This window comes from Hydra vulgaris, chromosome 14, assembly GCF_038396675.1.
Source record: "Hydra vulgaris chromosome 14, alternate assembly HydraT2T_AEP".
NCBI lineage: Eukaryota > Metazoa > Cnidaria > Hydrozoa > Anthoathecata > Hydridae > Hydra > Hydra vulgaris.
Genome location: NC_088933.1, coordinates 27,573,334 through 27,601,225, shown reverse-complemented (window position 1 = coordinate 27,601,225; position 27,892 = coordinate 27,573,334). Strand labels below are relative to the sequence as shown.

Genomic DNA, 27,892 nt, shown 5'->3' with positions numbered 1-27,892 from the left:
TTTACTGTTATACTAAATAAAAATTATTTTACTGCTACGCACAATTTTTATTTATTTTTTCATTATGCTTTGTTTTGTTCGGCCTTACAGGGAATTCTGTGTTTGATAATAGACAATCCTGAGATTTCGGAAGTATAAAGAAACCTGAGTTTCCGGGATAGCAATCGTTACAAAATGATATCCATTTTATTTATTTTCAAAGATATTAAAAAAAGATTGGAAATGATGATAAGGTTTTATGATTTTCATTTTTTTGATTTTATAAACTTTTATGATTTTCATTTCAATTTTTTATTATTTATCAAGAAAAACATATAAATTCAGAGACATTTAAGAATGTATTTAGGAAAATAAAAATACATATGCAATGCAGAATAAAATGTTGCACAAGCAATTTTCGTCATAACACGAACATTTAGAAATACATAAACGCTCTTCATACACTTAAGGATCCATAAACGTTCAACTTCATCTGTTTAGGATGCATAAATGTTCTTGTCTCTAAATTAAAACAAAAACAAAAACACTTAAAGACTTAATCGACTAAATAACTTTTAAAACTTCGACGATTTACAAAGTATTTTACGACAATTTAAGTGTTTTATGTAAATACGTTAGATAATAATTTATTTCTCATTTGATAACATAAAACAGAATTTTGTTTTACAACCATTCTGCGCCGTAAAATAGTTGTCATTGTCATCGGTCATTTTTTTAAAGCAAAACAAAAATAGTGCACCATTTATTCATCGCCATAAAAAGTTTGACTCGTCTTAAAAACGAGAGAAAAAGTAGTTTTTACTTTTTAACATAAATTGGAATATTTCTTTTTAACATAAATTGGAATATTTCTTTTTAACATAAATTGGAATGTTTCTTTTTAACATAAATTGGAATGTTTCTTAAACATAAACATTCCAATTTGACATGCATGTGCTTAAATTTCAAAAAAATGTTTTTTTGAAATTTCATAACAGTGATGTTAAAGACAAAATTAGTTTTTTTGATTGATTTTGTTACAATTAATCGCAAAGTTCTATCAAATTTTTTTTAGATCACTCATTCATTTATGAAAAGCGCTGTCCAAAAGGGTCTTCCATAAGTTACGTCACGCTCTAAGGGAGGGGGAGAGAGTAATGGTTTTGTGACGACTCATACAGATGTTTTTAAAGTGTTACGATTTTGTGACGAGGGGGAGGGGGTAAAAACAATTGAAAATTGCGTGACGCAATTCGTGGACGACTCCAAAAAAATTTTTTTTTTTGCCGAAAAAAAAAATTTCTATTGATATTCGAATTTCTTTTGATATTCGAATTTCTTTTGATATTCGAATTTCTTTTAATATTCGAATTTCTTTTGATATTCGAATTAGTCTTGTTTGAATGTATTTAAGTTTCCTTACCTCAGTAACGCAAACTTCATATACACTCTAATTTTTATATATCTTTAATACACATCATTTTTATTATAACTGGTAAAATCAAAAAACTAAAAGACAAAACCATTTTTAAAATAATTTTTTTTTCAATATTTGAAAATTTTAAAAAACTAGCTTTTAAGAAGCTTTTTTTTCTTTTAAATACTTTAGGTTGCTTTTTTTTTTTAAATACTTTAGGTTGCTTTTTTTTTTTTTAAATACTTTAGGTTGCTTTTTTTTTTTTAAATACTTTAGGTTGCTTTTTTTTTTTTAAATACTTTAGGTTGCTTTTTTTTTTTTCTTTTATAAATTCTTTTAAAAAACTCCTTAACTGAACTCAAAGTTTGCGTTAATTATATTTTAATATAAAAACCCTATTAAAAATCCTATTATATCGAGTTATTATATTTATTTATATATTTAAAATATTTAATTTTAGTTTAACTTTGTTTAAAAAAAAGTGTATTGAACAAAATGAACATAATACTTACAATTTGACCTTGTTTCTGAAGCGTGTTAATCTGTCTTTTTTTATGTCTTCCTTAGAACACTTGAAAAAAAAAAAAATTTTAAATTCAAAAGTTAAATTAGATTTCTATTATTTTTGTATTAAAGTACAATAGAAAAAAGAAAAAAAGTAAAAAGGTAAACATAAAGAGAAACCTCCTTGGCTATGGGGAGGAAAATTAAGTAAAAAAACAACAACAACAAACAAACAAAAAAAGATTCATTAAGATTTTAAAAAGTAACGAAAAAAATTTTTGACTTGATTTTTATAAAAAAAATTTTTAATCTTTATTCTGCAAATAAAAAATAATAATAATAATAATAAAAATCTCAAATATTCCATTCGACCCCATTTGACCTTAACTCTATTTAAGTCAAACTTTATTAATTTTGAAAAATAAAAATAATATTATTATATAAAATAAAAATATTTGAAATAACATGTTGAAAATAACTGAAATAATTGAAAAATGAATTAAAATTGAGAACCAATTGATGTGCCTACTAAATTTTTTTAAATTAATAATATTATTTGTAACTTTTTTAAAATTTGTGTAACTATTACAATTTATTTGTCATTAAAGTAAACAACAGATGCAATATTTATTGTAGAGCAAGTTCAACAAAGTTTACTCCCAGTAGGCTGCAATAATAAAAATATTAAGATGGAGTTGAGTAAATTATATTGGGAATTAATAAAAAATAAAGAACAGAGTTAAAGAGCAACGAAACAGTTGACAGAAGACTTGAGAAGTTGAAATTTGTATTATTCAGAAAACGCGAAGATGAGCGAGAGTTCCAAAGGATGAAGTGCAGGAAAAAAAAAAAGATGGATAAAAGTTTTTTTAGGATGAAGGGACAGGTACAGTAAAAAGACCTGGGTTTGCTGAATGACAAATCAAATGAGAATGACTTAAAAAAAGTTTTCAACAGAGATCAAAGAGGCTGGTAGAAATTATTCTTTTGTACAAGAAAATCTCTCTTAAGAACAAGTCTTTTTATTATTGCAAGAAGCCAACGTATAAAAGTTCTGTCTAATGCTAATGTATGGTTATGTATGAAGATTTTGCAACAACAATAATAAAAATTGAAAAAATAAAATAATTGTTTTGAAATAGAAGAGGCATTTTTTTACTGAAGCTTAGATATTAGCCATAAGCATTTTCTTCCTAAGGCAGGTCTCAGGAAAATACAATAGATTGTGAATGCAAGTAATATTGAAAGACAAAACACTTAAACTCAAATAATTTAGAAATTTATTAAGACCTTATTACCTAGGATTGTTGCTTGATTTTTGATCCCCTGTCAATACAACAGGTCACATTTGCTTATCTTGCAACCGAGCTAATGGTGTATTAAGGCTTTTTGGAGCCCAGGGCTATTTTTAAGCTGCAAGCCTTTTTTCATGTCATTAATCAAATATTTAGTTTTTAGAGTTTTTAAAAAAAAAGTATTTCATTTTGAATCAGGCCTCCAAAACTACGAAGCCTCAATAAAAATAAATCCCCCACCGTTTATCCAGCACTGATCAGTGGCTCTCCAAATTTCAATTAATGACTTTTAATAAGGGAGTTTAATATTTTAGACACCAAAAATTGTAAAACAGACATTAAACTATGTTTACATTTTTTTCATTGGAATATTGAGAGACATGTTTAGAAAAGATGAATCAAAGTAAAGGTAGAATCAATAACAGCTGGTTGATTAAATACTAGGTTAAATAACTTCATAAGTGGAAATCCACCAAATGTTTTTATGAAATTCTTATGAAATTTTTTTTCTTAATTTACCGGTAAACTTATGACTTAATACTTAACAAAATTTTCTGGGGAAATTTCAAATCAAAATTTACCAGTAAATTTGCATCACTATGTGAAAAAAAAGAATTTGCTTTAACCTATTAATATAAACTTTTACTTCTGATTTAAAAAATATATAGACTATTAATCTAACTGAGCAAATAACATTGATGTAAAAAGAAAAAGAAAAAAAACAAAAAAAAAACATATACTCAGATTAATCCTTTTCAATAAAATCATAATTAATTTTTATCAATAAAAAAAATCACATTTTAGCGTTTTCTTTTACTGCATTTAGTCTAACTGAAAAGAATGAAAACATTAAAAAGTAGCATCAGTAGATTCAATCAAGAAAATAAAAAAGCCAAACTATAATTATAAACCAATGAAAATAACAAACTTGAAAATTCGATGGAATACACAATATCGTACAATGATCATAACACTTATGAAATAGTGGAGAATTTTTATTTACCTCATAAACCAGGAGCTCAAGTGGGAATATGCCAGTACAAAACAATATTTAAACATTAGAAAAAAAACAATCAAATATTTTTTGCAGTATTTTTAGGACAAAATTATCAATGTTATCTGTGGGCTAATACAATGTTATCTGTGGACATATATAAATATTATATATAGCAAAACTACGAAGAAATTTCAACAAAATTTAACTGCTTCATTCAATTCAAACTACGGCAGTTCAATTTTGCTTTCTAACCAGTTTCGGAAAGTAGTTTCTTCTGAATTGAAAAGTTTTTGCAAATTAAATGTATTTATATTGGAAAATATACTTTATTTATATAGTCTAAAGTTTATATACTTTAGTTTATATGCTTATAGTTTATATACTTTATTTATATAGTTTAAAGGCAAAAAAAAAAATTTCCATTTTTCCGGGAAGTGGAAATGGATTGAATTCAATCTATTTCCAATTTCCAGAAAGCTTAAAGTATTTAAAAATTAATCATTTTCTTTAAATTTTTACATGACATTAAATTTATAATATTACTATTAATTAAATTTGACCTTCCTTCCCTACACTTTTTAATAACTTCCCATTAGAAAGTCAAAAAAAAGTTAAATTAATTTTTTTTAATTTTCTTTATATAATAAGAGTTCTTTTTTAAAAATAGTTGATTATATATAGGTCTTTTTTTTGCACTCTTAAAAAATAATTAAGTAAATCTTAAGTTTTTGATGAAAGACTACTTCTTTCTTTTCTTTAAATAAAATTTGGTTCACAAAGCAGATTCTACTGCGACAGAAGATGCTGGTATAATGCAATACCAAATTTCGAACTGCACTAGCTAACAGGGAAACCTGATGATTTTTTTTTCAAATTTGACTAAAACTTAAAGAACTTAGGGAAGGTTCCTTTCTATAAAAGTTTATTTCTCGCAGTAAACATTTATCTTGTGAAATCACTGCCGTTTTTGGCTGGTAAAATAATTATCTAAGACCAAGGATAATTTAATAAAGTTTCCGTAAATGCATTAAAATAGAAACTTCATTATTATATTCTATTACTCAAATAAATTACAGGAAGTGAGATTGCAATTCGTTTGGTGTCTGAAATATATTTATTTTGAATTTGATTTAGAAAAAGAAAATAGTAAAATAAAAAAAATGCTTCTATTTTCAAAACACCAGCCTTTGTTTATTTTATAATTTTTTTTTTTGCTTTGGCGTTAAAATGAGAACGCTTTAAAATTAAAAAAATTAATAAATTCTATTTAAGTATATAATTACAAAAAAAAATTATTAAGCCATCAAGGTAATAAATGTATTTATTTTTAAAATTAAGAATAAACCAGTATGCTTAACTGCCCTAGTCAAAAAGTCCTATAGGATCCTATAAGAATTTGGAGCAAGAAACATTTCAGATTTCAACAATTAAAACTCTTAAGTTAAAAAGTGTTTAAAGTTTTTAAGTGTTTAAAGTTTTCTTTGTTATAATAATAACTATAAAATTATAAAAGTTCAAGTATAAAAAAAAAAAAAAAAAAATTTAATGTTTATATAAAAATCATTTTTACACCTTTAGTATTAAATTGTACTTACATATAACGCATTTAGCTGAGCCTTATCAATCTTACTTAGACCATCTCTCTGACCAATTGGTTTTTCTTTACCCAAAACATCTATTGTACTTTTCCCATTTTTTGAAAAATAATGTGTTCCATAATGCATTATTGAGTCAAGATCATATCTAAAAGTTTATAAAACATTTGAATATTTAATAAAACCCACGCAACATTTATTTATAATGCCCCACTGTGACAATATAAAATATAGTTGAGGATAAAAAAATAACAAAATTGACAACATAAAAATGCAAACAAATACACGTATTTGTATAAATGTGTGTCTATATATATATATATATATATATATATATATATATATATATATATATATATATATATATACATATAATAGTAATTATATATAACAATATTTTCATAATTTTTTGTTGAGAACATAATATATAGTTGTGATATAAGTTGTAATATATAGAACATAATATATTGTTGTAATATATTATATGGCACTGTAATAATATATTACAATGATATGCTATGCATATCATTGTAATATATTATATGCCACTATTATCATGCTATGCATACCATTAGTGCAATATACAAAACCTAGTATTTGTTATTGAAATATATTCATTAGTATATATCATTGGCATGCAATGTATATACAACAGCGTTATTTTCAATACAATTTTTAAAATTTTTTTTATCCAAATTGCAACTAAAATTCATATGAAAACCACAAAAGGCTTACAGTAAACGCTATTATAGATAGTTTCATTTAAATTTTAGAATTTTTTTTTTTAACACTTGTGCTTGTTTTCCTATTTAAATGAATGAATGAATGAATGGGTTTTCCTTATTTAAATAAGATATTAGGGAAAAGTTGATTATATACACATTCTTCAAGTTATGTTTTAAATATTATCATATAAAAAAATAAATTATAAACAAAGTTAAGGTAAAAAAAAGCATACTCAAATCCAAAAGTTTCAGCTTGTCCTGATTCATACTTCAAAAAATTGTCTTCCATGCCTTTTTCAATGTTTTCCATGTTTATTTTAACAAATTGATCTCTATCTAGTCGAGATTGTTCATGCCAAAATCCAAGTGCATGAAGAATTTCATGCATTACTGTGCCTGGAATACATAAAATAAGAATTTATTTTACTTATTGACTTGATACTCAAATTAAAATAAGTAACAAACAATTAACTAGTAAAAATAAATAAAAAAAAGCACTTAAATTGCTGCCACCCTTTCAAGTTAATTTAACACAAACAAAAAACTACTCACTAGGTATTAAGGGTGTTGTGATTAATCATTTTGAGAAATTTTTGATTAACGATTAATTCGTTTAAAAAAAAACGATTAATCGATTATTAATCGATTAATTTATGAAAAATAAAGTTTCCCTTTAATTACACAAGAAATAGTATTATTTGAGTTTTTTAAATATAAATTAATTTTGTTTCAAAGTAATAAAACAGTCCACTGTAATAAGAATGGTTATAATATTATAATGGTTAAAAGAGGCAAAGAATTTTAATTTATATAATTATTGAAAACATAATAAGTTTTATAACTAAATCGTAATACATTAGTGAAAAACTTTTCAGAAGTTCAAATATAAGTTTTATAAGAAATTTTTAATATAAACAAGTTTAAATAACGTTTATTTCATGTCCATTTTGTTTCTGTAAAAGATATGAGCAAAGAAAGCATAAAGAATCAATAGTTTCATCATTTAAGGATGTTCTAAATTTAGTTACAAAAAGCCCTGCCGCACTAAAACATCTTTCAGCTTCAACCGACGATGGTGGAATAGTTAACAAAGCATTGTACATTTGTTCAAATAAATGACTTCTACTTCTTTTGTTAATTTTTTCAAAAATTTCAATAAAATAATGCTAAACACCTAGTGAGTAAAAACTTAATTCATCTAGCAGTTAAACATGTAGAAAAAAAATTGTTGCAAAAGTTTTAATAAGTCATGTTGTTAAAAACAGCAATCAAGTATTGGAGCAGATTAGTTTAAAAATATGATAATCTTTTTATTAATTCCTAATAAAATAAATATTTAACTTTGTTAGTTTGAACAGTTCATGCCAAAAAATGAGATTAAGGTACTCTATGGTGCTTTTAATGAAATTTTGTTAGATTTAAATTAAACAATATGTTAAAATAATTATAGTTACTTAAAAACTGCAAGTAAAGTCTGCCATTTTGTAAAAATGAATTAAAACATATATATATATATATACATATATATATATATTTATATATATATATATTTATATATATATATATATATATATATATATATATATATATATATATATATATATACATATATATATATACATATATATATATATATATATATATATATATATATATATATATATATATATATATATATATACTGGTAGTTTTTTTTAATCAATTATATTATACATTATTTGTATCCTTTATTTACATTTCTAAATTTATTCATAAAAAAAAGTTTTAAAGTTGTATATGTTCAAACTATCTTAATGAGTTTATATTTTAAGTTTAAATTTTAATATTTAAATTAAGTTATCGAAAACTATTTAATTAAACTAATATATAAATATATTAAAATATTATTAATACTACTAAATAAAATTTATAAATATATAGACTATTTATTTATTAATTTAAGTTAATAATGATAATGATGTGTGTGTTGAGTTTTTAATGACAATGATGTCATTTAATTTAGATGATGGAGAGTAAGATTCTGAAGTTTAATTTTCATTAAGAAAAAGATTTAAAAATTTGGTTGATTTTTTGCTTCTTCAAAGATGAAAACTGAAAAATGTAAAAAGTGACCAAAAATTATTAAAATTTAATTGCACTTGATAGGTTTCTATTCTAGAGCACTAGATGGACTTTTACTCTAGAGCACTTTATGGACTTCTATTCAAGAGCACTTGATGAGCTTTGGTTCTAGAGCACTTGATGGGCTTCCCCTTTCTAGACCACTTGATGGGCTTCTATTCAGAACTTTGATGAGTGAACTTCTTCACTCATCAAAGGAAACACTGACACATAAATCTGAATTTACATTGGGAGTCATAGTTATAGAACTTCTTTAGATCTATAGAAGTTTACCTGCAGAAAAATGTCATAGAATAAGTGAAAAATTGAATCAATATTGTTTTTCATTGGAAAAGAATTTAACAAATGAGGGTGCAGCAGTTATGCAGTAAGTAGGAAAATTAGTACTAAATTACAAATTAGCAGCTGTGCAAGGCTTGTAGATCTATACAAAAAAAAAAAAAAAACAGGAGAAAGAAACATTTATTTGAATGAATCAATTGACATGAATGCATCATTTGAACACACAAACTTAAATAAATTATAATAAATTCATTTTATTATAACTCATCTAAGTTTTAAATAAATCATAATTTAAAGAAATTTTAAATCTAATAATAAACTTCAATTTCTCACACACATCTAAAGCAAGTATTTTCAATTGAGTGCTTTGGGTTCAAAGCACAGCTATTTAGGAACAAGTCCATGAAATTCTTCACTTAGAAGTTAGAAAATATAAAGTTGATAAAAGAGAAATTCTGAGGAATCAATAAAAAGAAGAGATGTGGGAAGCCTTTTGTAAACAAATATGGTTGTCGAGAGACAATCAGATTGTGCTGGCAATATAAGTGTAAAGAAAACGAATCTCTTTAAAGATGAAGTTTTATGAGAAAAAAACCTTCAACAGGTTCATGATTTTTTTTAATAGCTTGGCTAGTAGCATTGAATTTAGAAGTGATTCTGCTTCTAGCATTTTTAAAAACAAATTACAATGCAGAATAGACAACAAAACTCTGGATGCACTTTGTTTTTAAAGATGGGTACTTTCATGGAACAAGAAACAAAAGTTTTACCAAATAGTTCAATAAATTCGCATGATTTTTTAGTATCTCATGATTTGTAAATTTATTTACTTAGAGTAAAAATTGTTTAGAAATTAAGTATTTTTTCGTAAATTTAAAACTTTTCAAAAGGTGTGGTATTACAATTTTATAATACTAAAATACTAGTATTAATTTTCCAGTATTAAACACGCTAGATTTAACTTTGTTTTTAATGATGCACTATCGTACATATTTTTTTATTTGACTTTAAAAAACATTAAGAAATGTGTTTAAAGACATTAATGACAGTACTATAGAAGTGAATGAATATAGTGAGTGAATATAGAGAGAATGAACTTTTGGACAAGGCATTTTTTGATAATAATAGAATCTTTATTTTGAATCCAAGTTTTTGTCAGTGTAACTTCAATTGCAATTGTTTAGAGTAATACATCAAACCTTATTTAAAATATTATTTGAAGCAAAAAAACCCTTTTATTTGTTACTTACCAGGTTTCGGCTCAAAAATGTTTTGTTTATGAGACTACCTAAAAAGTGTACCTTTTTCCTTGAGTATATGTGGAGTTTTTATATGTGTATATATTATATTGCTTATATATTGTTTATATATGTATATGTTAAATTGCTTATATTTATATTGTATTGTTTATTTATATATGCATATTGTTTATACATATATATTGGTTATACATATATATTGGTTATATATATATATTGGTTATATATATATATTGGTTATATATATATATATATATATATATATATATATATATATATATATATATATATATATATATATATATATATATATATATATATATATATATATATATATATATATATATTCCTTCCTGATGAACCTACTGATGTTGAAACATTATGTTGAAGATAAAAGTTAAATAAGTGTTTTTACTAATTTATATATATATGTATATTATATATATATATATATATATATATATATATATATATATATATATATATATATATATATATATATAAATATATATATACATATATATATATATATATGTATATATATACATACATATATATACATACAAACATATATATATATATATATATATATATATATATAAATTAGTAAAAACACTATATTAGTAAAAAAATAGTAAAAACTCAAGAAGCTTTTTGATGAGCCTATTGATAGCAAAACAACTTGTTGAAGAAAATTAGATAAGTGTTTTTTACTAATTTATTATTGCTCTGTTCTTTAAGAACATTGAGCACTCTATTGTCAGAATACACTAGCATAATTTATATATATATATATATATATATATATATATATATATATATATATATATATATATATATATATAAAAATATGCAATATAATATATATTTATATAAATAAAAAAATTAATTAGTTAAGAACTCTTTTTGTTTTTAAAAATAAATTCTTGAATTTATTTTTAAAAACAAAAATTGATTGAAGTTTAAACCTTTGTATTCACAGCCATTTCCAATAGAGATTTCTTGACCATTGTTATATTGTTTAAAAAACCTTGCACTTTGTTTTCCCACGTATGAGTAACAACTAAAATTAAAAATTTTAAAATGTAAAATTCAATCAATTACTTAAATTATATAATTATGTATAGACTATATGAGTTTGCAGAGTGATATGAGTATGTTGACTAGTAAAATATCAGTGTGTTGACCTGATGGCAAAAGAAACATGTGTTTCACTATTTATTTGTATTTTTATTTTACAACAAACCATTAAATAAAATCCAGTATACAAAAGTTTTTTTTTTCTTAAGTAATATTATATACTGGCTTTCATGACCCATAAAATACCTGTTTAAGGAGTTTATTTCACACCTAGCTCTAATTTTATACTTATTCAGCTATTTATCGTCTATTTCTTAACCCTAATGTTTTTGAAATGGTATTAAATTATATTAAGTAATATTTTGATAATAACTAGTGATGTTATAATCTGGAGACTGGAGACTAGTGATATCGTATTATGTCTTATTGTAATAAAGTTTGTGTTGGAAATTGAAATGCTGTAATAAATTTTAACTTTATGCTTGTTATTTTGAAAAGTATTATCTTGTAAGTTTTACTAATCTAAGCTTTACTCATTTTACTATACTTGAATAGTAAACAGCTAAAACTATTTGTGTATAGAAAAACAAGTAAACAGCAAAAAACTATTTGTTTATGCAAAGAAACAATAAATTCATTATATAATAATTATATAATGAATATAAAAGTATAATAATTAATGTAAATATATATAAATATAATAATTAAAAAATACATTCATTAAAAAGTAAGCACAATTTAAAATTTTGGTTTAAAAATTTTACTTCAAAGGAAAATTTTTTATCTCATCTTTTTTAAGAAGGAAGATTAGCAGTATATAAACTATACAAATCAGTTTCAAGTCAATTCTTGAACAAACCATTACATTATCTTATTCTATTTTGAATTGAGTCATGAAAAGGTATGCAAAGCAACAAACTTTTAAACTACATCAACCAATAACAGACAAGATGAAAACATTAAAATGTTACATCAACCAATAACAGACAAGATTAAAACATTAAAATGTTACATAACCAATAACAGACAAGATTAAAACATTAAAATGCTACATCAACCAACAACAGACAAGATTAAAACAATAAAATCTTATATCAACCAATAACAGACAAGATTAAAACATTAAAATGTTATATCAATCAATAACAGACAAGATTAAAACATTAAAATATTATATCAACCAATAACAGACAAGATCAAAACATTAAAATGTTATATTAACCAATAACAGACAAGATATTAAAATTTTCATGACTAGAAATTTTTTAGACACAAAAAATGTTAAAATAAAGTGTATTGCATCTTTTTAATCATTTATAACCTTTAATCTTTTATAAACCAAATGTGACTTTAAAAATAAATGAAATTAGCACTTGAAAACATATTTTTTGATAATTGTTTGGAAAAGACACCATTTACTAGCCTTTACTCAACTCAACCCTAAGACAAGGAGGTGTTGAAGTATTTATGGTCTGAAACACTAGGAACTATTATAATATATCAAAAATTACACAAATATCAAGTAAATGAAATTAAAAAGTACTTAAAATATTAGGAGGTAGAATAAAATATCAGGAACCATAACAAAAATCAGAAAATTCATAATATAAATATACAAAATATCAGGAACTAATATTACTAGCAAAAGCTACTTTTTTCTCATAAGTAAACAACATTTTACTTATGAGAAAACAAACAAAAATTAAATTCCTTTTCAAGCACATACACAAAAAATCATTTTTCTTTTATTTTTTTACTTGTATTTTGGAACAACTTAATTTTAACACTTTCTTCTTTTCAAATATAAATTTAACAACTTCAAAAAATGTGATACACCAACCCTAAAAAAATCATCACAGAAAAATAAAATCCTTCAAAATATAAAAAACCTATTATATCATTGCATAAATACTTTAAAAAATTATTAAACACTATACCCATTTCCTTGAATAAACCTCAAATAAGGTTCTGGTGTTACTCCATCTATATCTAGATTATGTTTTGAATTTCCATTGTTTAATCTTTTTAAAAATTTGAGGCAACTCTCTTTGCTCAATTCTCTGATAGCTTCATTTATAGCACGTTGCATTCGACCATCTAAAATTATTATTCTATTTATTGACATAACTATTTAATTATTACTATTAATTATACTAATTATTACTATACAAATATCAAATAACATTTAGCAACAAATTGAATATATGAATTGCATTTGTAATGTAAATTTTAAAATGATTTTCACATTTTTATGCTGCTTTAAATTGAATTTATTTTTTTATTTAAACTAATTTTTTACTAGAATTTCTTACTAGAATAGAATAGGGTTTGATAAATCATAATAAAACTGTAAAAACAAGCAAAAATAATAAAATTAATAATAACTCTATTATAGAATATTAATCTTTTTTTTAACTTAATATCTTTTATTTTACTATTGAAAAAATGAAACCGAGAACTGAAGAAAATGAAAGCTTGTATCTTTAAGTTAATCATGCTACTTTATTTATTTTATTTGTGATTTACTAATTTTATTTTTCAATTTAATCAAAAAAGAGAAAAAACAAGATCAGTTAATTAAATAATTTATTATATATAATAAAAAAAAAAATTGATTCCATTTTAATTTCCATTATTGAATTAAAGTGTTTTTATCACTAAGTAAATGAAACACTTTGAAGGATCAGTCAGCATTTCCATTTTTAGCTATTTGGTGTAAACATTAAAATATGATTTATTTGTACTATAATATACCACTTATTACAATTAATATACAATTATTTTATATTGCTGTATGTTATAGTATAATAATAAACTAATCTACTTAAACTAAGTAAGATATCCATCCATAATTTTTCTGTTGATAACAAATGAAAATTAATAAATGTGGTGGGAGAAGGAGGAAGGGGGGGGGGGGGGGAGAAAGAGGGGGAGGGAGGGGTGGTCTTAATAAGTGGCTTAGAGTGGGTGGGAAAATTTTCCAAAAACTAATAACCCCCCCCCCCTCCTTGTATTAAGGACTCAAGAGTAAACTTTTAAGAATTTAAAAAAACCAAATGAGACGCAATGTAACGTAAAAAAAAATCTATAATTGTGAAGAATTTAAATTATGTCTCAAATCCGTCTTCAAAACACAAATTCTTTTCTGAAAATATTTGGTTGTGGTTTCTCATTTTGTAAAAAATAAAATTCTTTCGAAAAGATCAAAGAATCAGAAACTTTTACGTTTACGGTACAAAAAATTATGTTGCAATATTTGATTTTTTTGCAAAAAAATGTTATTTATTTACAAATTTAATACATTTATTAATAAACTGACTTATAAACATTCTAAGTAATGATATAAAACAGTGGCTTTATCAACAACAAAAAACTTCAAAACTATGAACTTTATCGCAAAGTTTTTCAATCATAAATGGTCTTAATATGTTACCGATTGCTTTTGTTGCTCATTCTAACTTTTTATTTTCATTTTAGGTTTGATATCTACATTATTGGCACAATATAGAATGGATCCTTCTGCAAAAAGAAAGCATCAAAATTTAATTAAAAATGCAATAGAACCTAAATGCACGAAGTGCTAGTTCTTATATTTTGTCTAGTTTTTAGTCTCAGTAACCAAAAATAGCAATATTTCTAGTCTGCAACATCTTTACATTTGCTCAACTCTTTGGATAACCTGTTTATTTTAGGCTTTATTCAACTTAGATGTTTGCGTGGAACTATTCGCAGAGTTCCAAGAGAGCGATTCAGGTTATTTAAAAAAATTGTGAGGCTAATATTTAAGAATTACATAAAGTCAAAAGTGTTATCAAAAATTTAGTCTTTCTCTTAAAAAATGAAATAAAAATTATAAATATGTGAAAAACTCTAAATATACCAATATTTAATTTATATTCCAATATTTAATAATATCAAAATATAATATATTGAATCTGAAAATTATTAAATATATTATACTTAATAATTTTATAACTTAATAAACATTGTTTAAGGATCGCTGATGAGATTTTTTCTAAAAGTGGTATGGGAGATAATGCTTGCATCACCCAGCTAAAAATAGGCATTTATCTGGGTGATGCTTACTTTTTATGGTCTTTACATTCCTAGGTGTTAATCTGTGTGCTTTTTTGTCACAAAATCATTAAATTACTTATGTTTTCTCTGATTTGGGTAAGTTAAAAAATCTGAAAGATTTTTTTACTTATTTATAAATAATAAATTTAATAAATAATTTATAAATAGTAAATTTACTATTTAATTCTTTAAATAGTAAAGTTCAGGTAAGTTTAAAAATTCTTCCGTGTTTAAAAAAAAAATTGAAAGCAATTTCAATTTTTTTGTATAAAAGTTAAATATTCAGTTTCAATTGGTGAATTTGTCACAAAATTTTTTTTTGCAATTTTAAAGTTTTAACAAACCCACAAGCAAAAATATATATTAAGTATCAACCCATAATTTGTGTTATCATCAGTGTATTTAAAATATCAATAATGTTAAAACTAGCGTATTGAAAAAAGATTGCACATTCTAACATCTAGTGCAATATCTGTCCGCTTTTTCTATGCTATCTTTCTAACTTAATTTCTTCCGACTTTCACTCTAATTTCTTCATTCTTCTTAAAATCACTTACTCTTGGTCTGCAATAGTAAGTAACTTTAACTTACAAGCGGGTTATGATGCTCTCTAATGAGCTGAAGTTGTCTTTGCCTGCCTTGATAATGTGGCCTCTGTATGGAAATTAGCCGAAGGAGAATAAACCACAATACCTAAAATTAGTTAAATCTGCTATTGTGTTTATAACTTGTTATTTGTAATACTTGATTAGAATTTTTTTTTTTACTATTGGTATATCTATTTACTATTTACACTCTACTTCAAATACATATTTATATTTACATATACTTATATATATTTACATATACTTATATTTATTTTCATATACTTATATATGAAGATATTCATATATATAAAAAAACAAAAAATTATAAAATATTAAGGAACCACATGTTCAATGATATAAAATACTAAGAAACCACACGTTACAATATAAGGTTACTTGTAAGGTTAGAAATGTTACTTTTTGTTACGTAAAAAAGTAAACTGATAGGTAACTATACATAAAAATGTCATGTCGCGTTACGTAAATGTATGTATGTTACGTCTTGTTACATAAACATGTTATGTAACAGTTTTGTAACATTACGTCTCGTTACATAAAAATGATAAGCCTCGTCATGTATGATTAACAGATCATAAGTGAATGAAAACGATAAAAAAAAAGTTTTTTATTTTATAGTAGTTTTTATTAGATTTTTGTAATTTTCTCTATTCTTTACCTTAGTTTATAGAAAGTTAAAGTAATATTTTTTCTTTATTAAAACTTGCTAAAAAAAGTTTTTCATTACAATCTTTAAATGGTTTTTTCTACTAAACTAATTTGATCTAACTTTATTACAACTGTATTGATTAAAATTGTTCTGTTGTCAGTTTTCTAAATTTTAATTTTTTCATTTTCATTTATATACAAAGCAACCTTCAAATTGTCTGTTTGGAATCAATTGTACAAGTCATGGAAACCTCATTTTACATAAGAATATTACCAAAAACTCTTGAAGGTAAGGTGAAAATTTGCATCTTATCTATATGCTTTAAGTTGTAGAACTTCAGTGATTTTGTTCTTGTACTGTTTAGGGAGTTGCAATCGACATAATATATATCATACCCAGTATTACATAATGTGTGAATTCTTTTGCTTTTATACTTGTTTAATTCATTGCTGCTGTGTTACAGGTTGGTAAAAAGGAGAAGAAAAAAATTCATAAAGTAACTACATGGTGGATTCAAAATTATGTCTTATATTGTTTATGCAGTTAATCCCTCATCCATTTTAAGACAAATCCTTAAGCAGCCTGTTTTCAGTCCCCGGAATAGGGATCAGTTACCTTCAGATGACGGAAGCAAGTTACAGGAAGAAATTTACAGATGCAGTTGAGGAATGAAATCTATACTTCCCAAACAAGAGAGACATCAACAGTCAATCACCAAATAGAGACCTTGGTCTAATTAAGTCCAATGCTATAAAATCCAGGCTCAATCAGTAAAATTTCCTACATGGCAGTATAAAATCCATAAATTAGCGAAAACAATACCAAACATTTTTGAGTTCTTTAGTTATTGAAACAGGCTAAAGCCTGTTGCATAGCATAGATACTACAATAATTTGTCCAATCTATTTGAATTAATAGATATCACCTGTAATAAGAATGAGTGGCACCTGTAACAAATAGTTCATAATGGAGCTTCAAAGCCATGGTGTTTCACAACAGAAACAAATATTCGTCTTTTCCTGTGACTCACTCTTTGAAATTGCTGATGCGCATTGAAGTATAGCGAGTATGAAAAGCAAGTTTTCAACAACTTTAAAATGGTATCATTCCTTAAGAGCATTTAAGACCCTTTCAAAAAATATTGTTTTCTTGCCTCTGAGACATTCTAGAATTTTTTAAACCTTTTAAAGACATTTTTGATTTTATTTGTCTTGCCCCTATAAAACTTTTGAGTTATGTCTTAAATTGGTTACAATTTAAGACATAACTTAAAATGGTAAAAAGGTTACATTCTTTTTATATGCTCATAACATATGTAAAAAGGTTAAGTTCTTTTATTTTGTTAATGCAGTAAATGTTTGTTTACCATTGCTCTTTGCTATTAATCATGTTTTATTTTTTCTTTCAATGTGCAATAGTTTAGCCTCAATCGGTTTGTGACAAAAAAACTTACTTTCAAGAGAAAAGATATATCGCATTCAAAATTATGAAGCTTTTTGCTATCTCGATAAATAACTTGTTTTGGAAAGTTTAACTAACTAGAAACTTATTTTTTAAGGATTATTTAAGATACGAATACAACTTGAAATTGAATTAATTTGTACTTCTTAAATTAATTTACTCTTGGCCCAATGAAGCAAGTTATGATACTCTTTAGTGAGCTTAATTTGTCTTAGTGGGCCTTGGTAATCCAGCCTCTATATGGCAATTAGCCAGAGGAGGATAAATCACAATACCAACTACGTATTGTTATTCAAAATTGCTTTTATTTATATTGTTTTGTAAATACATTTAATTATTCATATAACTGTTTCAAATTTTTGTAATAATCTATTAGCTCCTGTATATATTCTTACTTCAAATTTGCTATTTATCTTTATTTTTTATATAAAATATTGGTCTTAACTTTTATATATATATATATATTTATAAAGCTTTTGTTTGCTGATTTCTGTTGTTGTTTTTGTAAAAGAATATGAATTTTCACTGTGTCAAATATATTATTGTATCAACAAAAACTGTTCAGTCATAAACCATTACTAAGTTGTACTTAAAAAGTGAAAAGGTAAAAAATTTAAACCTCCAGTAATTTTTACAGGTAGTTCATATGCAATTTCAAGACTCCATTTTTCTCCAATATTCAACTGTCGTTTAGAAGTATCATTGCTCATGATTGCTTCTACTAACTCAGTTTTAATAATATCCCCCTCAACAATTTCAATAACCTTGTTCTTAACTTCAGCTATAAAATTGAAATAAAAAATTTAACTTCAGAAAGTCTAATATTACAAAAATGTAAAACTAAATAAATAATGAAAAAAAATTAACAAACTAAATTAAATTAGTTTAATAAAATTTGAAAACACCTGTTTTAATTTTTATATATAAAAACAAAACTAATTAATAAAACTAATAATACAAACCTTTTTGCTCTGCAAGAGCTTCTTCTTGCTTTTCTATTATGGTTTCAGCACTTGTAATATCTAAGCAATTAATTGTTAAGCATAAAAATCAAATGTTAAAACAAAGCAAGAGAAATTACAAATGAAATAGAATTAGAGATAGAATATGACATAATATATAAGAGTGTTATAATTATTTTTGAAGTTTTTTCACTAACGCGAAAAAACGCATTAGTGAAAAGACTATAGTTTATATGTAAAACAAATGTTTTGTGTTATCACATAATAACATTTAAAGTTAATAATAAAGATTTAAAATTTTGCAATGGTTTTATTCAAGCACAAAATTTAATAAACTTTATTTATTTATTTTTTAAGCAAAACCTTAAAGTTTTTAAGCAAATAAACACAAATTTTAAAAGGATTTTAAAATACCAGTGTTTACATTAGACTTTAGTCTTTAGTGTTTACATTAGACTCGATTTTGGTTGATTTAGAATTATTAAAACTCATTTTAACTTTTTATTTATTGTTTTATCTGTTATTGTATTAAGTTTTCAAAATTTAAAGCATTCTAAATTGAAAATATTTACCTATTGGATCCATATTTTTCATTTTTTCTTCAAAAGCTTTAAGTGCTTCTTTATGGTGCACCGCCCTTCCATCATTAGTTAATTCTTCATCAACTTGTGTCTGTGTCAGAATTCTTTGTATGGTTTGTTCTTCCTCCTCTGCACTGGAACTATCATCAGTAGTATTGTAATTCAATATTTCTGGAGAAGAGTCTAAAAAAAATGTAAAAAATTAATAATATTCATAACATCATTTATTGCTTTAATTATATCTTATCTAAGAAAAGAATCTAGAGAACATAATCTAACTGGGATTGAGGTTAAAGCAATTCTCTGTCATTAAAGCTAAAGTGACTGACACGCAATCAACAAAAGTTATGCACTTAACTTATTGCATCTAGTAACATGTTTTTTTTAGATTAAGTTAATCTAAGCATTAATCATAGAAGAAGAGGTATAATTCAGTTTAACTATTATATATATATATATATATATATATAAATGTATATATATATATATATATATATATATATATATATATATATATATATATATATTTATAATGATATTATATATAGAATAACTAACTTTTTATATATTGTTGGAAAGATAATTTAATGCTGATTCGTAATTGTACAAGACTTATGGTTTGAAAATAAATATTTAATACCATATTCTTATTTCATTCAAAATAACAGCTGTCTACTATATCAATTTTTTTTTTGCTTTTGTCATCTTAAAAAAAAGTTTTGATTGCATGTTAGATATTCCCATATTAAGTTAGATAACTTCATATGGTAATCTAACATAGTATAGCAATATTAAGTTAGAACCATAAGTTCTCGCATAAAATAAAATCAGACATTGAGACCAAATAAATTGCATAATATAATACAATTAAAGGAAAGCAGCTCTATAAATGGGAATCCAACCATTCTGTTCAAAAGATATGTTGCAATTGCTCAAAGAGATGACAATGGTAAACAATATTTTAGTTATGAGTGGACTACCACAGCTCTGGCATTATTTAAAATGAATTGATAAGGAAACTTAATAAATCAACATTACAGAAAATAGTTTTACATAAAGAGGCTCAACACAAATTGGATGATATAAAATTAAAAATGTTTAGATTAAAAATCGATGATAAAGCTTTAATAAATCGAACAATAAATCATTGGGTAAAAGATTTAAAATTCAGCAAGATTTGGAAGCTGTATGTAGCATCCATCAAAATGGTATAGTAAGTATCCTATTTGATGGCTATGAAACTTTGTCAACTAAATCAAATTAGAATAATAAAAAACAAGAAGGAAAAAACACTTGTGCGATTAATGTGCAAAATGATAACACAAAAAAAAGTATGAAATTGTAATAATTTCAGTCCACGTACACATTGAATGTGTTATCATCTTGCACAGTAAACATTGAATGTTTACTTCATGCCAGGAAAGGTTATTCATCTTATCTCTTGAGCATCGAAAAAAATACTTCAGTGACTTTAGGAAAAGGTAAACCCAGCCTCTCGATGTAGATAAGGCTATTTTAAAATGTTATAGCGCCTGAATGATAGTTGACTACGACATATTTCTGTTAAATGATTCGGTCTGTGAATAATGAAAAGACTGAGAAAATTAAAATGATAAATTTTGGGGTATCATAAAATATAAATGTTTATAGGAAAAATACCCAGACTGAGGATTCTTTTTTTTTTTTTTTTTAAATCTTCTTAAAATCACAATCGCTCATCCAAATTTAAATAAGATTTTAAGTAAATACGGTTTTTAGGTAAAATGAACATCATAGTTTAATAATATGATTTGTTTTAAACGTTTATTGGCAAATTTTACTTAATTATAGGCTTTTTCTTGGTCGGAATTCTAGTATTTTTTGTGAAAATTGATAGAAATATTGTATTTTGACAACTATATATTGTTAATATACGTCAGAAAGGTTAGAACTAGGATCTATAATAAAGTAAGGCACTTTTTCAAAAGGTTTTAACTAAATTCATGTTAACGTTTATGAGCGAAAGTGATCAAAAGACTCCAAAATGGTGCTCCTTAGATTTACTTTTAGGGGTAATAAAAATGTTTTGAAAATTATACAAAAGAAAAGAAAAGTTTCTTTAAATATTAAAAAAAATAACGAAGCAAAAAAATTATACCATCTGAAGCTCTTGTTTGGACATTATACGCTCATAAAACCATGCCAATTCCACCAACCAACCAACCAACAAGATTAAAAGAATGCGAATAATTTTTAAATCGCCTAAACTACACCGAGTTTTCTAGTTTTCTAAGAAAATCTAATGACTTCCCAGAAATGTCTCAATTAAAATTTTTTTTCGACGGATTAAAATGCAGTCGATAGAGCAGCAATTTTGGTATTTAAAATTATTTACAATGGAGCACAAGTTAAAACAATGAAAAAAAAATTAAAGTTTGCGTGCTATTTATGGAATGTTATAAGTTTATTTAATATAAAAAAACTACAAAGATGCTGCAAACTATTGTTATCAGCAAAGATTGTTATCAGCAAACGGCATTGCGGCATAATATGAACTTTACTTGTATTAGGCAAGGCCGAAGACAACTTTTTTTGATGTTTGAACTAAGCAACTTTGAAACATGAAGAAAACTCCATATTTAAGTATGTTCATATATATGAGGAATGAGGATGCTATGCAAAAAATTACGGTTATTGGAGACTGGGAACAACAAAAACCCCAATACGTTAGCCCTCCCCCCCCAGCCCCAAATAGGAGGCCAATGAGTCAAATTTGTTATTTTTTTTTATAATTTTAAACTTTATTTATATTCATCGACAAATTTCAAATTTGATTTAATAATCTCTTTTTGATCGGCTTTTATGACTTTATAAAGTTTACACCCCCCTCCCTCAATTTGAGGGGGGTTTATAAGGTTTATACACACTAAAAAAAAAGGTAGAAATTTCTACCTTAGGGTAGGATATATGATATACCCTTAGTAAGGTATAATTTTCTACCTTTTAAGGTAGAAAACTATATTAAAAACAATTATTTGTCATACAATTTTCTAACTTAAAGGTATAATTTTCTACCTTATAAGATAGAAAATTATACCTTACTAAGGGTATATCACATATCCTACCTTAACTAAAAATTTCTACCTTTAATTTTTAGTGTGTAGTAAAAACGGTTACTAAGAAACCAAATATAAAGTATTTGCAATAGTAACAAGCTCTCAGTTAAAACTTCTTATTTATGACGTTAAAAACGTCATAAACAAGAAGTTTTTTTTCCTCTTTTTTAAGAATTAACTAGGGTATTTCTTAAACCAGAGAATTGATTCTTATTGATATTTACATAATATCCTTTTATATTTACATAATAGCCGTTTATATATTTACATATCAGCCGTTACATATCCACAACGCACGTTCATCGGCTTCAAAACAAGTTTTTTAGCCGTGCATTTTGCATTCATGTCGATCAACGTGCATTGTAGATCTGAAATAATTTATGATCAACTTTAATTTTCTAAATATTTGTTCCTTTGATGACATTGTCCTCGAAGCTGCGGAAGCCATGGCTTTTGCAGTTTTGATCCTGATCCTGAATCTGATTTTTAAAGAGTTGAACTCTTTTAAAACCAGTTTCAGGACTAATTAAAGCGCATACTTTATTGCAATAAATTATCTATGGCCAAATTGTCTGCATTATTACTGTAAAAATCTCAGTTGAACTGTTTAGCAACATAATAGCATCATTTATGTTATGGTCTTTAGGTTCATTTTGATTTTGTAATTGATATTTTTCATAAAATACAAAGACACTAAGAACCCAAATGTTATCATTTTATAGAGAATCCTAAAACTTGAGTTTTAGGATTATTTAAAAGTTTAAGAAGATCAGATCATTTTTGGCTTTTCCAGACATAATACTATATGTTTTATATAATACACACATACATGCATATCATATATATGTTTGCTTTTATAATCTTTCTCAAACATGCTATTACATAAATCACTTATCATTTTTTGTTTTTATTTTTTTGTTTTGTTTTGTTTTTATTCATAGTAACCTCTACCAAAGTAAATCTGCACTTTAGTAAAATTGTTTAGAAGACAGATAAATCAGTTGTATGAACCGATCAATAAAATCAGTAATAGGCAATGTAGCCGCATCTCTGATTATACTTTTCGCTATTAATAAAAACAAATGGTTATTATTGATAGCAAAAACTTAAGTTTAAAAATAATGTAGAAAATATCATTTCTAAAAGGAGTCATTATGAATAGCCGACTAAGGTAATTAAACTATTTTTTTGCTAACTAAGATTTAGTGTTTGGGGAGGGGGTGTCACACCCTACCCTCACCCTTCCCCTTATTTCTGGCCCTGTATATATATATATATATATATATATATATATATATATATATATATATATATATATTTATATATATATATATATATATATATATATATATATCCATTTTAATTATACTTTAGTTTTCGTTATAAAGATATATATTACGTTAAAAAGTGTATGTTTTTATATATTTACCTTTTTTAGTTTGTAACTTTTTGCCAAAGCAAACGGCTATAAATAGTATGAGAAGCTTCATTTTAGATACCAATGTGAAACGAAATAATTTCTTTTATCATGCTATTTTAATTAAGTGTTTAAAAAAGTTGTACACTCGGTACAAAATTTATTTACATTTTTATAAACAATAACAAATTGAGATTTGTTTATAAGCTACGCAATCAAACTCGGTCATGGTTAATAGTTTTAGTGTAAAACATCGTTCAACAATGTATTTATGCATAAAAAATTTATATTTTAATGTAAGATAAAATATCTATTTATTTAGATTGAGGATAAAATTTTCAATAAAAGAAAATGCTATGTTTAAAAAAAGTTTAATGATCTGAATAAAAAGAAATTATATACTCGTAAGAGTTATTTTTTTTATAAGGCTTGTCCTCAAGTGCAATGGTGGTATATGTCAAGTTTACATTTTAAAAATTTGGTTTAACAACAAACTACATTAAACAACAAAACTACATCTGTTTTTATGAAATAAAGTAAAAACAAATCACTTCCAACTTTAATCTCGAGGCATTGTGTAAGAAATTTTGGCAAGATACCATACAAGTACCATCATTAAAAAGTTCGCGCTCTCTAAACAATATTAATGAAAATATTTCTTTATATAATTAATTTTGCCAAACAATTATCTACTTAAGCAGACGTTACTTTCTTAATTAAGTTTCATTAAATAACAATTTCCATCGCAACAGATGTTAAAATCATCAGTGCAAAACTTTTTCTAAACTAAGTCGTAACGGAAAACTTTTTTGTTTTGGATTACAGAAAAACGCTATAAGTTTTCAATTTAAGATAAACCTTTTTCAAATGGTAAATTGTTTGCGTGCTTTACTCTCTCCGTTTTCTGAGCTTCTCGAAGAAAACATTACAACAAGTTTGCTAAACAACAATTGGGGTATTTGTCCCAGATGTCCCAGAAAGTCATAGATGTCCAGGTGTCCCAGATTTTCATAGATGGACTTATATTAATTTTGTCATAGATAAAAATCAGTTTCAACTAAGTTATTTTTTTTACTTCTAAACTTTCTTCTTAACCCTTGTTTTTTTCTTTGTTAGTGATTATGGTATAATATATAATGCTGATTTAAAATCATAAAAAATTAATTTCGGAAGATCTAAGAAAAGTATTATAGTTTAACGGCTTAGTTTAAAATTAAATACTTGACGTCTTTTTAAAACGTTTTCGTAATATAAGATTTAAATATTAAAATATTCTAAAAGATAGTCATCTTATAATTATTTAATGTTAATAAAAAACCAAAGTTGCCACCATGCTTAGTGTCTGCTAATGATTTCTAATTCTATTCGGAAAAAAATTATAGGAAAATTACGCTTTATAATTTGATAAATTTTAGTCGCTATTTTAAACACTTCTGGCACTTGTTACCTGCCAAAGTCACCATGACCTAAAATACATAGTTGACCATCATTCCTACTTGTTTTGGAAGCATGCGTTGGATAGTTTTAACTTTTATAAATAAACGTCTGGCGGCCACGGGCTCGGAATAAAAAATTTTATTACGCAATCCAGTTTTAAATATCGTTGCGTCAAAGTTTATCTGCAATCCTTTATATTTAATTAAATGAAACTTTTTGTAAAATTTAAGAAAAAAAATTGTCGAATATTGCAATTGTGAGTTTTAATCGACAATTTCCAAAGGGTTAAACGTACGTAAATGTCCATATGTTGACTGACACATATAAATATTGGATTTTTAATAAAAACGAAAGCCAGAGTGTTTAGGTTTTAGTTTAAAGTTTACTTACTAAAGATTTTTATCATTACATTTATCGTAACGCATAAAGTGATTTCAACTCGGATTTGTTAAAAAACGACAATTTTGAAAACGGACTTACTAAGTGCTCAATGAGTGCTCACTGAGCGCTAGCAAGCTGGTAGTATAAACAGAAAAGCGTTCTATTACTTTTATACGTATACGTTGAAAATAGTTCCCTACCGGTAATTGTTTTATGAGCATCTATCTTAAAATTTATGGTTTAACGATTTAGGTTTTAAAAAGAAAACTACATTAACTCAGAACAGTTTTAAGAGTTAAAAAATTTTTAGTAAAGAAAACTGTAGTAAAAATACTCGCAAAAATGTAGTAAAATTGTGCGAAAAACTATGTAGTTTTACATATTGTAATTTTGTAATTGCAAATTTTGATACTTATTTGTAATTTAAAAAATTAAAATTTTTAGTATTTTAAAAAAAAAATTATATATGCGCTTACTGAGCGTGACCTTCATGCATATTAAACAAAAAAAGAAAAAGATTTTAAACATTTAAGTTTTTTCCAAGTTTAAAAATCATTTATCATTCATTAAAAATATAATTAACACAAGGTTTTCGTTGGTTCTTTGTTGCGTCCTCTGAAAAAGTGCCAAGTTAGGGCTTCACATTAAACATGGGCCTTTAAGTTGTATAATTTTGTAAAATATTATACAGACCACTTTCGCAAAAGTTCAAAAGTTCAGAAAATTGCATGCTTAGGTTCTCTCTATAGGAATTCCGGCCGGAATTTGTGACTTTAAGGTCACTCCAGTTGAACTAGTAGAGGCTGAGCCGTTGATTGCTGTCTGGAAGCAGTAAATCTCCTCAGATTTATACCGAACATACACATGATCTTTTTTCTTCTACTCACTGTTAGGCAATCAAATTTGTATAGTTTAGCTTTTGTAAGGTTTCTTTTAAGAACGCGACGGGAAGCCTTACCAAATACATTTCTGCGGTAAAATAAGGATTTCGTGATTATAAACGCTCTTAATGCTAATCAAGAAAACAAGAACAATAAATTTGGCCTAAGACAGTAAATTAGGAGTTTGAGCCAGTGGATGCTAAAATTCGCAGTTTTTTATGTTTTTACTGATGCTAAAGTTTTGGAACGAAGTTTTAAGACACGGGTAAAACACCATAAGTAATTATGTTGCGAGAATACTACTAAATAAATATAACAATTCATTGAAAATCCTTTATATCTGTTTAAATCCGAGTTCTCTCTATTTAGATATGGAGAAGGTGCCTCCTTGCACTTTCTCAGGCCTCTATTCATTACACTATTATTTGAAAAATCCTTGCAATTAATTTAATAAATATGAAAACAATTCACAAGCCTATTAGCTGGGATGGTATATCTGCGCACCAAAACAAATCTATATTAAAAAGAAACCGTCAAATAATAGGGAGGTGCCCAAATACTGTTATTAAACACATTTTACTAAAACATTTTAAGGAATTTATAAAAATAATGTACCTCCTATGAAATATTATCAAAATATAGATACTGAAGAGCCTAATATTCTAGAATAAGAGACTTTGCAATGGCAAAAATATTTTTATAAGAATATTTAATATAACTCATTACCTAACCGCAAAAAATATGGTTTTAAGTGGGAGTTCAGAGTATTTGATCACACCTTAAAACGGCAAACTTTTAGAACTAATAGAAATTTTGGATTTAACAAGACTCTGTGACATGCGGCGACACACGTATTGAGAAGCAAAAATAAATAGTGTCAAAGGCGTTGATATCAAGTTATTGATGATAATAATTTAGTTGTGTCGTGAGAGTAAAGGATTTGAATTATTAAGAAGTTCTATTTTTTGTGTATGATATTAGTTCTTCAAAGTGCATTTGTAGTAAATTCAAAATTTAATATTATTGGTATTCTTCTCCATGATGAACTAATCAGCATTAAATTTTTTATCTATTGGACTTTATAAAATTTTA

General features: G+C 25.0%; 1 protein-coding gene across 2 annotated transcripts; it reads right to left on the bottom strand.

Annotated features, from left to right (window-relative positions):
- Positions 1 to 319: 319 nt before the first annotated feature.
- On the bottom strand, positions 320 to 24,268 carry LOC100205094 (zinc metalloproteinase nas-13). Of its 2 annotated transcripts, none has more exons than XM_065817750.1 (10): positions 24,114 to 24,268; positions 19,581 to 19,772; positions 19,009 to 19,068; positions 18,666 to 18,827; positions 13,192 to 13,351; positions 11,143 to 11,237; positions 6,746 to 6,908; positions 5,788 to 5,935; positions 1,909 to 1,967; positions 320 to 501 (listed from the first exon to the last, which is right to left on the bottom strand). In XM_065817750.1, exons 1-10 carry the CDS (start codon positions 24,172 to 24,174, stop codon positions 477 to 479), a joined length of 1,125 nt encoding a protein of 374 aa, XP_065673822.1. In that variant the 5' UTR covers positions 24,175 to 24,268; the 3' UTR covers positions 320 to 476. The 2 variants fall into 2 exon arrangements, with proteins under 2 accessions (XP_065673822.1, XP_065673823.1); XM_065817751.1 differs by lacking the exon at positions 24,114 to 24,268 and adding an exon at positions 21,727 to 21,832.
- Between the last annotated feature and the right edge of the window lie 3,624 nt (positions 24,269 to 27,892).

What these genes read in the sequence shown, in the direction of transcription:
- LOC100205094 (XM_065817750.1), bottom strand. Translation starts at nt 24,174, where the DNA reads ATGAAGCTTCTCATACTATTTATAGCCGTTTGCTTTGGCAAAAAGTTA. An exon ending in AAAGTTACAAACTAAAAAAG is followed by an intron (nt 19,773 to 24,113) that starts GTAAATATATAA and finishes CATTTTTTTTAG; the next exon opens with ACTCTTCTCCAGAAATATTG. An exon ending in GAAAAATATGGATCCAATAG is followed by an intron (nt 19,069 to 19,580) that starts GTAAATATTTTC and finishes TTAATTGCTTAG; the next exon opens with ATATTACAAGTGCTGAAACC.